The sequence below is a fragment of the Petaurus breviceps genome, unplaced genomic scaffold (assembly GCF_028583685.1).
Source record: "Petaurus breviceps papuanus isolate PSGF00001 unplaced genomic scaffold, PetGlider_PUasm1.0 138, whole genome shotgun sequence".
NCBI lineage: Eukaryota > Metazoa > Chordata > Mammalia > Diprotodontia > Petauridae > Petaurus > Petaurus breviceps.
Genome location: NW_027185694.1, coordinates 22,896,621 through 22,910,105, shown reverse-complemented (window position 1 = coordinate 22,910,105; position 13,485 = coordinate 22,896,621). Strand labels below are relative to the sequence as shown.

The following is a 13,485-nucleotide window of genomic DNA, read 5'->3' as shown; positions in this document are numbered from 1 at the left end:
TGTTCTTCAAGGGCACTACCCTGTGCCCTCCATGTAATTGGTAGAACTGTCTTGTGCAGCCATAGGAGATGGGGGTGGCTCCCTTCTTCTTTACCTCCACTTCTCTGCTGGGAAGAACAGTCCCCTTAGGCCTGTCAGGGGTTCCCAGGGCTAAGAAGCCTGAACTCTCCCTGCTGGTGCTGGCAGCTGGCTCCTTGCCTCAGCAGCACAGCTTCTAGGAAGGAAGGGCACAGGGGCAGCCTCCCATAGGATGCCTCTGCTCATTTCCAAACACTGAGATCTCTGGATGCCCCAGACGTTCCTCAGCAATGCCCCCGAAATATGGCCCCATCTTTACAGCGGTCCCCAAAGGCCTTGGTCCCTGAGGTACTGACTGCCTCACTTCTCCTAGTCTTGGTTCAGCAAGTTCGAGAACCTGTGTTGTGGGAAGCCAGGCTAAGAACCATGGCCGCTCAGGGAACAGAAGGACCATGGAGCTCAGGGGCCCTGTGCCCTTAGGTCTGAGCGCATCTCTGGTTTGATCCTTCCAACAACCTCCGAGGTAGGGAGCGTAAGCATAGTATTCCCATTATATGGAGAAGGAAACCAAGGCTCGTGGTTCACACCACTCACACCATCACAGGATCAGTTAGAGCTGCCATCACCCAGTCCGGTCCTCTCCTTTTACAGATGAGGAAGCTGAGGCCCACAGATGTGAGATGACACGCCCAGAGTCACATGGGCATCAAGTGGATGAGAGTCCAGAGTCAGGGTGGAGCCTGAGCTTGACTGGCCCCCTGCTGAGTGCTCTTCTCCAGGCCCCATGATGCTGCTTCGTCAGTGTTTCCTGGTACAGAAAGTACCAGGAGCTTAGCTTGGGGCGACTGCATCTAGGATGGTAGCTGCAGGGTCACTCCCCACAGCTGGAGCTTCCGAGATGCCTGGCCAGTGATGATAATCACCACTGACATTTATGGACTGCTCTAAGGACTGCGGTGTCTTACACACGTTATCTCACTGGGAAGCACCCCAAGTGAGGAAGGCTGTGACTCACCCAGGATCATATGGCCAGGGTCACGGTTGGGATTCAGACCAAGGCTTGCCGGTTCCAAGTTCAGGCCATCAGGACTCCCAGAGGTCCTGGGTGTGATGGGAGAGGTTCATAGGCCCAATCTCCAGATCAGGAAGCCTGCCTTGGGGAGCTTTCTCTGAGGAGCTCGAGTTATCGTAGGCAGAAATGGGCTCTGGGAGAGCTCCGAGACCTGGAAAGTCTTGATCTCCTTCCTTCTCACCACACAGGCTGTTCTGTCTAGAGCTAGTGATATGAGGAAACCTTGAGCTGGGGTGGAGGTGAAGAGAAGAGAAGAGAAGACTCCAGGAGTTCATTAAAAAACAAAACTTTTTATTTGGTCCATTGGAGCCTGAGTCTGAAAACCACCCATGGAGACATATCATACAGGGATTACAGTTCTGATTTACAATTGACAAAATAGCCTATGTTTCATAAGAGCTGGACAGTATTTACAGGGTTAAAAATATTCACAGCTCAGAGAGAATAAAAGGAAATAAAAAGGAGAAAAGGAAGGGCAGATTATAGTGTTTTAGGTATTTTTGACAGATTTTTTTTTTAAAAAAAGGGAACCACAGAAACAAAGGTTTGGATGAGCTTGGCTCCCCGCTGCCAGGGGAGGGGGCAGCAGGTCTGATGAGGCAGTGCAGAGGTGGGGTCCTGCGGGAGGGCCAGGGGCAGGCACACCAGGACTGGTGAGCCTCCTTCCCATTCCTCCCTCCGGCAGGGAGCCCGGGCTCAGACATTCACAAAACAGACACCAAAGAATTAAACATCCCACTGCTGCACCCCACTCTGGGGTTGGGGGCACAGGGAATGCTGGGGGAAAAGGGCACATCTGGGGAGACAGGAATAGGGAGGGTGGTGGAGAAAGCAATTGCTGGGGTACTACCAGTCACCTGGGCCCCGAGTCTGAGACTCTATCCCCACCCCCACCCCAGAGGCTAGATTTTTCACCCTGGGCTTCCGAAAAAAGAACTGGGGCTTGAGTATGAGAGGATTTTGGTAACCTAATGATAGCAAAAGGCCCTCTGCAAAATGGATGCTGGGGACAAGACTAACGGGTGTACCAGGTGAACCCCCTGGCACTGGGAGCAGCTAGGTGGTGAAAATGGGATCTGATCTGGGGGATATCCAAATGCGTGAAGCTGGGAGCTATGCTACACTGTGACATGCTTCTATTTAATACTTTTCTGAAACCTGAATTATTATTCTGAAGTCTTTATTGAGCCTGGCACTAAATCAGGCCCCTGCCCAACAGGACGCCAGGCTGGCTAGTCTCAGTAGGAGCCAGAGCCAAGTGGAACAATGACTCAAACTGGACTTTCCTTTTCCCCTGCTGCTGGGGCCCAATGCCCAGAGAGGGCCCTGGGTTTAAAAACATAGCACCTATGGAGTCGTGGAGGGGAGGGATGCTAGTGTTCACAAGTGCTAGTTTCACTGAGTACAAAACTTTAAACCTCATGGGACTGGTGGCCCTATCTATTTTGTGTTTCCAAAAGGACACAGGTTTCTAGGGCCCCCAAACCCTCCAGGAATCAGGACGGGGGCCAGGACATGGATGGCCCTGACACGCTGGGATGGCAGGTTGTTCTGAGTCGGAGACAGGCCTGGCTATTGGCTGCAGCTCTGGGCAGCCGACGTCGGGGGCCGGGGGGAAAGACTGGGATGGGTTGGAACTCACGGATCCCAGTGGAGTTCCAGGCCCACAGTGAACAGATATCCGTCCCACCATGAGCCTCCAGCCTCTTCCCCAGATGGGACAGATCTCCCATTCCAGCCCACTCCCTTCCCCAGGAGGTCAGAACACACCTGTCAGCCCTAACATCCTGGGCTCACAAGGCAGAAGAGTTTGCTTAAAGGTTCGGGAAGGTATTTCATTAAAAACAAAATGATCCACAATTGGCAACATGGCCCCTTAGGGATCCTACAGACATTGTCCCTCCCACCCCTACCCTAGGCCAATTCGCTGGCACCACAGCCTCTCCCCACCCCAGGGAAGGTGGGAGCAGAAGGGAGGCCCTGTCTCTCCACCCTCAGGGCATGGCTTCTATCCTAGCACTGCTCTCTCTGGGAGTTGCATAGTATCATTGGTGGGGATGGGAAGGGAAGGGGTCATGAGGAGGGGCGAGAGAGGACCTTCTGTTGAAATCCAGGCCTTTGGACTCCCCATTTTTTATTCCCATCTCCTTTACATAGATAATTTTGTTCTGGTTTACTTAAAAGTTTCAAAATACAGTTCTGGGCCTAGCTTCTGTCTTCCTGCTCAGCTGCTGACAAACCCTCCCCACAAAGCATGTGAAAAACTAGGATCCTTCAGGACCCTAGTCCTGGGCATTAGGTCCCTGTTACCTGGGTGAGTTGGGAAGCGGGAAGAGGGAGATGGCTGCTGTATCCCTGAAAGGAGATGAACCAGGGAAGGGGAAGGAGGAGGTGAACTTGGACCTGAAAGCTCTGAGCCAGGCACCTCCACTGCAAGCCTTCCTTCCATAAACACTGAAATGCCTTAGATCCTGCCCCCAGGAGTATTTTGGTTTTGTGATTTGAAATCCTGGCTAAAGTTTTCAAGGGGAAGGACCCCTAAATTCCCATGACAGAAGAAACTAGAAGAGGGGGTCAGAGGGGTATCTCCTCCAGCCCGCTCTTGCTCCCCAGTCCTCATCCCCTCGTTTCTGCACCCAGCTAGATCTCTAGCAGCTTCCCAGGGACTGGCCACAGTGGAGACAAGCAGCGTCTTCATTAGAGGTATTTTGTTTTGCAGAAGCTGATGCCATGGCTGGATCCTGGACCATGAGGGCTCACCACCACGTCATGCCTCTGGGCCAGCCACCTTCAGCTCTCCACTCGATCAAAGCAGGAGGATGTCAGAATCAGGAGGTTGGTAATGCCCACTTCAGGCTTCAGGACTATGTCCCTTGGATGGGGATCCTGAGATTTCTAAGGTTCAAGCATTGTTAAGTCCCTGCCCCCTACATCTTCCGAGTCTCCCTCATAAAGTGCATGCAACTAGGGGGAGGGGAAGTGATAGGAATCCCAAGCCCAGTTAGTCTGATCTCTCCCGATCCACCCTAGGGCAGAATCAGAAAAGAAAGACCAGGGCATGGGGCTTCACTTCAGGTGTGCTGGCTCCAAGGCAGAGACTCCAGAAGAACCCTTAGAGTAATCAAGAAGATGAGGGTGTGGCTGTGGGTGAGGGAATGGGAACAGAGAGGTCAGGAGGTCGGTGGGTTCTGCTGCAATGGAGAGCAGAAGGGGCTGGGAACCGAAACAAACTGAGAAGGCATGAAGCAAGGAGAGGCTGGGATGGGGGAAGAAAGTGAGGTGCCCTTAGAAGGGCAGAACAGGGGTCATAGGGGCCGGGGACCATGGAGCCCAGCAACCTCAGGTGTGAGCAGAGGATTGTGGGTCCCTTTGGTGGACATCCAATCATTGAGGAAGGCCTGGGCAGCCTTTCGATGAGCCAGGCGGTGTGTGATGGAAAAGCCGGCATTCCCTTCCAGCTGGGAGAGGATCACCAGCACCTGCCTGAAGGAGAAGGACCAGATGATGGAGCCAGACAGAATGGAGGAAATTCCTGCCCTCATCCTTGTCATGTTGGCACCAGGGACTGACAATGCTCAAGGTTTGCTCTGAAGATGAGGGGCTATGAAAAGCAACCCACTGAGGATACTAGGACACAAGCCCAGAAAGCGCCCTCCTTGTCTTCGTCCCCAGGAGGTCTCCTGTTCAGGGAAGGGGCCAAGGTTTAACAGGATGCTGGCAGCCAGCGGGGCCTCACCTGTGCAGGGGTGGGACACTGTCCTGGGTCTTGAGGCTGCCTCGGGTGGAGACTACATTGAAGCTGTCGGTACAGTCACATTGCACATGCAGGTAGGACTTGGGATGACGGTTCTCTACGACCACAATCAGGCCCGCCCAGCCATGCGTCAGGTAGTAGCAGGTCATACCCTCCCGGCCCTAGGGCAAAGGGGGGATGGCATTTCTCCCATATCAGTAAGTCCTCCTCTCCTCCCTACTCCCCATCCCCCAACGAATGACAGAGGAAGGGGAGGGGGCAGTGGAACTGGCGCCTGGGCAGCTCTGGCTCTGCAGGACCACCCAAGTCCACAGCTATTCAGCCGGTGCCCTCTCCTGGCCTTCTGAAGAGCTGCATCCAGGGAGAGCAGAACCAGAGAAAGCAAGCACTATTAAGAGAGGTTCGACACCATTTAGTCCTACTTCCTAACCTTCCAGAGAAGTAAACTGAGGCCCAAAGGAGGGGGTGACACAGCTTGGAAGGAGCAGAGCCTAGATGTGAAGCCAGGTCTATTGGCTTCCCAGTGTTCATCACGGACATCACACGTGAGGAGAAGGTCCTGCGAGGGAGTCAGCCCTCTGGCTTACTGGGGCACACCGAGAGGCAGGAAGCCCAACATTAACTGGTGGGAGGACGGGCAGCCCCGGTCAGCTCTGGGGCTCTTCCTCTTTCCCCCCTGCATCTAGTACCTACCTCATGCCTTTCGCCCTTGTTCTCAGTCAGGAGGATGATGGCATCGGCCAGAGTGGTGGGCTGGGCTTCAATCTGCTCCACCATGACCAGTCTTGAGCTGTAGATAGCCAATATGTGCCCAGGAGGTTCTGGGGCACTGCGCCCTACTCCTCCTGTGGGGCTGGAAACTGGGCAGGGGCAAAGCAGTGATGGGAGAGGCCTGAGTGAAGGCAGACATTTCAGCTTCTCCATCCCCTGCATACCTTTCCCATCTACTACTGGGGACATATCCAGTTCTCGTGGTCAAGGTTTCCTTGCCCCCCATTCCCTAAGTCCACCTACTCTGCTGGAATAAAAGTGAAGCAAAGGTAGTGTCTCTAAAAAGAGGGAGATTCTTTCCCCCTTGGCCCAATCCATCCTACACTGTAGGTTACCTCACTCCCCTTTCCTGGGCTCTTATCAGGCATCCTAAGAGCCCCTCAGACAAAACTAGAACTCCTGATGTCAACCACCTCCAATCACAGATAAAGGCCTAGAAAGGACCCTGGGGGTCACCAACATTTCCTTGAGGAAGTCTGTCTATGCTAAGAGATCCTGCTCTGGGTCTTTGGCTTTTATCACTCTGGAAACTTCTAAGCAGACAGATACAGGGATGGCTGGCAATGTGGCAGTTTCAAAATCCTGTTATTTGGACCAGTGGATGTTTTCACACATCCTCTGTCCCCTGGTCTAACCAGGGCCCCCTATGTGGCTAAAATGGATTTCCACCATCCTTTGGATCCCCACACAGCATTCAACATAGGATCCGACACCACAGAGGAGATGCTCATCCCATCACCATGATCTCGGCTCACATTCATATAGCACTTTATGGTTTACAGAGAAAGAGAGGCAGTGAAAATATTAATATTTCTACTTTACAGACTCAAGAGGATATGACTTGCCCAAGGGCATAAAGTTAGTAAGAAGCAAAGCTAGATTCAAACCCATGTGATCCTCCCTCAAAAATCACAGAATTTTCAAACTAGAAGGGACCTTGAGACCAACTGATCTAACTTTATTTAACCAAAGAGGAAACTAAGTCCCAGATGAGTTAGATAATTTGACCTAAGTCACCCATTCACCATGTATTTGTACCTGACTGACAGGTTCTTGTCCTATCTTCTCTGCTCCCTTACCTGCATCACCCAGTGCCCTCTCCCTGGCTGCCTAGGGCCACATCAGAAGCAGAGCTGCTGTTCTCCGTGGGTTGGGAGGCTGCCCAAGGCCGCTCCTTACCCTGAGCTGTTGAGGCGGGGCTCCAGTGGTTGAAGGCACAGCACACAACTGCATACTCCCCTGGCTCCAGCATCACATCACAGTTCACAAACTTCTTCACTGCCCGTTTGCTGTGGGCTAGGAGTCGGCCCAGGCTTAGCTTATTCCCGCTGCTGAAGGTTGCTCGGAACACCATGATGCACAGGTCCAGGAGGTGGCTGTCAACAGTGTCTGACCGTCTGGAAGGGGGTGGGGAGGGGAAGCTCTGGTCAGGATCCTAAACCTCCTCTGTCCTGGGGAGAATGCCACACTAGAGGGCTCAGGGAGAGGCAAGCCAGGGCTGACTAAATGGCCACAATGATGCCACCCACACCGAGGAAGAAATCTTGCAGGTAAATTCCCCAGAATGCCTCACCAAGCTGGGCCTCAGAGGCATTTTGGTATGTCCCAGGAGCCCAGAGCAGAGCTCATTCTACTAACTACTGGCTGCTCTCAATATTTTCTCCTATCCTGAAGTTTTCCTAGATACCCTAATTCTTATCTCCCAAACTTTCATGCAGAAGTAAAATCAAAGGTAGCCAAGATCTGAAGCCTTTCCACTTTCCTATCTCCTCATCCTACTCTTAAGCTCTTAGTCTCAGTGGTATATGGTAACCCTGGGGAGGGAGGGTAAGTAGTGTTAACAGAATCAGGAAAACAGAATGTCTGCAGAGCAGCTCCCCATGACCCCTGAACTCCTTCCACACCACCTGGCCTGGCACCTACCTGCTCCCCTCCTGGAAAAGAGCAAACTCCAGGGTGGCTCGCTCTAGCACAGTCAGGGACGTCACCATGATGGGCCCGCTGGCCTTATTGGGGAAGGCCCCTTGCACCCGTACTTCATGCCAGTCGGAATGAATCTTGCAAATATCAACAGAATCAAAGTACCTGCAGAAAGGAGGGTGACATTGAGAGAAGGTAAAATCATCTGGGGGCTAATCTACTGACCATACAACTCACTATACAAGGCTTGACAGTAAAACCACAAAGATCTTTGGCCTTTTCTCCATGGGGATGATGGTATAGCTCACTTCTCCGGGCTCTTCAGAAAATCCAGAGAGGGCAGCCTAGAGGTTCTCACCAATGCCATCCACAGCGACCCCTTATTCCCTGGGAAGCAGGAGCCCCCATGATACTGAGACCTAAGATTTGCCTTTTCTCCTCCATTCTATGTGCTACCAATCTAATCCACACCTTTATCACTTCATATAGGATAACAGCCTCCTAACTAGTGAAGAGGCCTCCAATTAATCTTGCACATGTCGCCAATTTAATTTCTCATGCATACCTTCAGTTCCTGCACCCCTCCCCCAAAGCCCCCTTGCTATAGTTTTGTAGGCAATTAAATCAATACAATTCTTGCTACTAGAAAGAATGTCAATATGTTCCCCAAAGAATCCAAAAAGCATTCTTATGACTTTCCAAATCAAAAAACCCCTCCTTGGATAGCACTTTTCCCCCCCTTTTGGAGGGCAATTGGGGTTAAGTGACTTGCTCAAGGTCACATGGCTAGTTTTTGTGTTAAGTGTCTGAGGCCAGATTTGAACTCAGGTCCTCCTGACTCCAGGGCCGGTGCTCTATTCACTGTGCCACTTAGTCGCCCCCATGGATCACACTTTTCATGTATGTATTGTCTCTTTCTATTAGAAAGTAAGGTTCTTGAGGGCCAGGACTGTCTCATTTTTTATTTGTACTCCCAGGGCTTAGCACAGTGTTTTGTGTATAGTAAACACTTAATAAGTGCTTTTCCATTCATTCACTCACTTATTCATTCTACTTAAACATTCCATGGCTTTCCAAGTGCAAATTCCTCAGCCTAGTTTTCAAGACATTTTATAGCCTAGCCTTCCCCACCTATCCTAATTCATGTTTAATATAGTATTTTAAGGTTTATTAAGCAGTTTTCCTCCATAACCCTGTGAGTTGGATAGTTCAACCTTGATTCTGCAGATGAAGAAACTGAGGCAGAAGGAAGTTAAGGGACTTGCTAGTCAAAGAATAAGAATTGCCACCCCCACCCCCCGAACTTTTAAGTTGTCAAGAACCTGGGTGGCCATACAGTCCAACTGTATGCCTAAAAAAGAAGTCACTTAGGCAATGTCAGACCTCTCTCAGGTCTTGTGATTCCAGATGTAAAATTCTTTCCTCCAGATTCCATAACCCAGCCAATCTCTGTCTCTGTCTCTCCCCCCCATCCCACCCAGCCATTCCAGCCATTGCCTACCCTGCTTCTTGAATATGCCAGGCTAATTTCTGTTCCTGTGCTTTTGCTTCCACTCCCCAAATAGGTTTTCTGCTTTCTCATGGCAGGAATCACGTCCCTTTCCTCCTTCCTGTCTTCTCAAAAGCACCTAACCCTGCTGGTTACTTGTAAGAAGCTAGGCCCAGAACTCTCTTTCTCAATCTAGTTCAATAAGCATTAATAAATTACAGATACAGTGCTATGGGCTAGAGCTCTCCAAACAAAAGTGAAAACTAGCTCTTGTCCTCAAGGAGCTTACACTCCGTTATAATGAGACCTGTAACCTGGTAAGTAAACATAATAGGGGAGAAGGGAAGTGAGAAGTAGGAGATGGAGAGAACCAGGCTGTAAAAAGCATCCCATGCCAAGGTGGGGCATTTGTGCCTCCCACTAGACTGCAAGCTGCAGGAAGGCAGGAGCTAGGCTACATTCTTACCTGTCCTTCTCTATCCTACCAGCTCCAAGTCTAGGTTTCTCTAAGAGAACAGGTACCCAATAAATCTGGGTCTTTCTTGCCCCTTGCAGATGCTGCCATTCACCACCAGGTGGTGCAAGGATCCCAGGTATAAGCCTCATGGGGGATGGGCAGAGGGAGAACTTCTGCCAGGTGCCCCCGATTCATTATCTAGACTTGCCCATCTGGTGGCCTGCAGTTCAGAGGCCCGTGTTTTCCTACCCTAGGGAAAACAGAGCTCCTCACTAGGATGGATCAAGAAACAGCCTAACGGTCCCTCCCTCGCTACCCTCTCAGCCCACACTGGGGATGTGAAGCTCTCGTATTTTTCACCCCTGTGTCCTACTGAGTCAGAGCTTTCAGAGACTGGAAACAATAATCCCGTCACTCTGACCTGGAATCTGCTGCCTGGCCCCGATACACTACTGTAACATCACCACCCCACCCAGTCATATGAGTTTTGGCTAGCAAACTCCTGGCTTGCCACAAGTATGTGAGTCTGTCCTCCAACCCTCGCCCACCCCCAGAATGGCCACACCTCTCCTCTTTGTGCCAGACCTTAAAGGCCTGGACGTCCCACTCCAGCTATTAGCTTTTTTTTTCTTTTTTGGAGGGGGCGAAGGCAGGGCAATTGGGGTTAAGTGACTTGCCCAAGGTCACATGGCTAGTAAGGATTAAGTGTATGAGGTCACATTTGAACTCAGGTCCTCCTGACTCCAGGGCCGGTGCTCTCTTCACCGTGCCACCTAGCCGCCCCTAGCTATTAGCTTTTGCACAGAGGAAAGAGAGGCTGCTACCATGGCTTGTCTGGTGCCGTATGTGGCACGGATGGCTTTCCTAGCTCTTGGAGGGAGGCACTGTTTCAGCAACTCAACATTTGTATTAGCCCCAGTATACTGTGCGAGCACAAACAAAAGGGAACAGGCCTGGCCCACAGAACTCACAAAACATGAAGCAGGGAGCCTTGGCCCTTGGGCTGGGACCCGCTGCTCTGACTGGGAGATGCCTTGGAGACCAAAGGCCCCAAATTAGCCAGTGAGGTACCGTGTCCAATCCTGATCCACCTAAGGACAGCCTTGGGAGAGGGTCTATCCATGCCCCGGCATCCCCTGCACCAGACAACGTGTGAGGCAACCTTTCACAAAGGGCTCTGATAAGCTCTCTGGGCACTCACTCCTTCACAAGGCTCTGAGGACAGGCAAAAGGGAAAGGGCAGGAAGTGTTATTTTCATCGGGCAAATAGGAAGATTGGCAGCCATGCCCATCCTGAATCGCAGCTCACATCTCTAGCCAAACACTGCTGCTGCTGAGTGTTCAAAGACAGGGGCAGCCTTTTGGGAGCACGCAGGTCCTTACTCCTAGTCAGGGTATAAACTGGCTCCACAGACAACAGGAGGCTTCCCCAAAGTTTTGTTTCAATTTAGCCAATTCAATAAAATATTTACTGAGCACCTACACTAAGCCTCTCCCCCAAATCCTGGGTGATGCACCAGGGAAGGAGATGTGCTCAGCTACTCTCTAGGTAACGATTCTGAAGCTCTGAAGCACCCTGTGCAATCCAGCTCAGTCTGACATAAATTTCCTCCATCTCAGCAACTCACTCACCTCATGAAGTCATTGTACTCCATCCAGAAGACCCCCTCACTGCTGCCATGGGGCATGAGATCATGGCGCAGGTGCCCAGGCCAGTGAGGCCATTCGTCTGACCAGCTGCCATTCCAGGAGAATCGCCCCCAAGGGTTCCGAAGTCGCAGGAGCCTGCAGCAGAGTGTGACAGATGAGGATTGCTGGACTGCTGGCCACCTGAGACACTCACCGCCCCCCCCCCCCTACGGCAGCAGGTCTTGAGAAGCTGTCATAAGTTATTAAAGTCCTGGGCTCTAGAGACAGGTTATTTCAGAGAGCACATTTGTACCCTCTGGTCTTCAGGACGGTTTGGGTAGCGAGCTCCTCTGCCCCTCCTTACTCCTTGGTGTGTAATTCAGTACTCCATCAGTACTCCAGAAGCTCTAGCCCCTTCAGGTACCCTCTGGAGGCTTAGGCTCATGGGGTTTTGCCTGGTTTTTGCCATTTCTTTCCTCATGAGGCAGGGTCAGGGTCCCCTGATGCACTCACCTGAAGCCCTGGACATCTCGGACATCCAAAATGGAGTAGGCGTGGCGGGGGCGGAGGCCCATGCTCTCGTAGGCTGCATCATCTACCTTCATGTTACCCCCTCCACAAGAAGCACCCATAAGGAACCTAGAAGCAGGGACACAGCACAGCCCATGCTGACGGGGCAGTGCCAGCTTCAGCCAGGACAGGGCAGCTGAGAACTGCCAAGTCCCCTGTCCCACGGCAGCATTTCTGGGGAATAGTGGGACTGCGGGCCCTTGAACCAAGAGCTCTCTCACCGCACAAGTGGGAGTTGTTCTACCTTCCCCTAGCCCCAAGAAGGCACCAAAAAGGCTTTCTGATGCTGTACTGTTCCACAAGATGTAGCCATCTGTATGGTAATCTCAACATTGAGACAGTACTGTGTGGTCTATGGGTGGCACTTGTTAAGAGCACAAGTTCCAAAAAGGCAACCTAGATATTGAATAGTCCTCTAACCTCTATGAGACAAGCTGGGCATGATAATAGCTGGCATTTTCCCAGCCTGCCCAGATGGTTTTCTAAGATTCCCTGTTAAGCTTCAAAGAGTTTCCAGAATGAAGACTGCCATCCTCCAGACTCCTTTTTACACAGGCTCCAACGCCAGGATGACCAGAGGTGGCCCAGAGTCACTGTTGTTCAGGAACCTCATCCCCAATCCAGAAGGCAGCACTGGTTATATTGCAGCCATGAAGCTAGTTTTGTGCCCAGGACAGTTCCCAGGGCTACAGGATTCCAAGTCCAAGCCTGCTCAGGAAGGGCACAAAGCAAGAAAGAGGGAGATGGCAGAAGGTCCCTACTGGACCAATCTCCCTGGCTGTGTGGATTGGTGTGAATGTCTGTCACTGAGGGCTGTCAATGCTTCAACAAAAGCTAGTTCCTGCTCCTTTTATAGCCAAGGAAAGCCAGGTGCTGAAGAAGCTGTGTGATGTGTTTTGGCTCACATCAGAGACATTACAGGAGGATCAGAAATCTCGTTTCCAACTCTTCTAGGCAGCAGGAAGGGCTGCATCCTCCCAGGACCCCTGGAGCAAGGAGCCAGAGATTGCTCCCCTCAACACTCTGCAGATGGCAGAACTGAGGCCCTGAGGGATAGAAGAACTAATTCCCTACAGATCACCAGGAGAAGAGGAACTAAATTCAACCCCAGTGTCTCAACTCCCTGACAAATGAGGTAGAGACCTTTATCAGGTACTGACTAAAATAAGTCAGTGGATGGCTGCCCAAAGGCAGCCTGTCTTAAGTGGAATGTCTGACTCTGTTCTTCCCCTTTCTGCAAACTCATCATATGGGAACTTTCTGCATTTTCTCTTGAGATTTCACAGACAGGAGTGGGTATAAAGATCCTAAAATCCCCACTGCTCCCTAGAAGAGAAGCCTCTTGAACGCAGGAGGAAGTCTATTCCTTCCTGTTGATCCCACCACATTATGGGCATCAGCCTGTGTCCTTCATGCTGCCCTAGCAAAGACCCGGTCCCACAGTCTCCAGTGACGTATCTGACCTCTGTCTACTTGGGGGCACCATCAAAGGTTTTAAAGCAATGCCAGTTTCCCCATCCCCATCTCCAGTCTAGGGGCTTTGTCCAGCCCACACTCTGGCCAGAGGACGAAGCCCTCATTTGGCTCCTGCGTATGCACTAGTTAGTGGCTCTTTCTAAAACCTCCCCTTGATCTGTTTCTTCAGTGTAGTTGGAAACATATTATTAATGTGTTAAGAACACAAATAAAGCAAAGTAACTTTCCTTAAAACAAAACATACTCACACACACTCACACTACACACAGTACACACACACATGCTACACACACAGTACACACATGCACACAAATGCCACACACCACACA

General features: G+C 51.3%; 1 protein-coding gene across 4 annotated transcripts in view; it reads right to left on the bottom strand.

The window, feature by feature from the left end:
• Positions 1–1,360: 1,360 nt before the first annotated feature.
• Positions 1,361–13,485, bottom strand: part of CAPN15 (calpain 15) — a 107,592-nt gene continuing 95,467 nt past the window's right edge. For 2 of the 4 annotated variants that reach the window (XM_069107953.1, XM_069107962.1), the window contains exons 6-12: positions 11,624–11,749; positions 11,114–11,266; positions 7,539–7,700; positions 6,795–7,012; positions 5,538–5,704; positions 4,827–5,005; positions 1,361–4,573 (exon numbers count right to left, since the gene is read on the bottom strand). In XM_069107953.1, coding sequence (XP_068964054.1) covers positions 4,396–4,573; positions 4,827–5,005; positions 5,538–5,704; positions 6,795–7,012; positions 7,539–7,700; positions 11,114–11,266; positions 11,624–11,749 — 1,183 coding nt within the window. In that variant the 3' untranslated portion in view covers positions 1,361–4,395. The other 2 variants (XM_069107979.1, XM_069107970.1) reach the window with 2 other exon arrangements.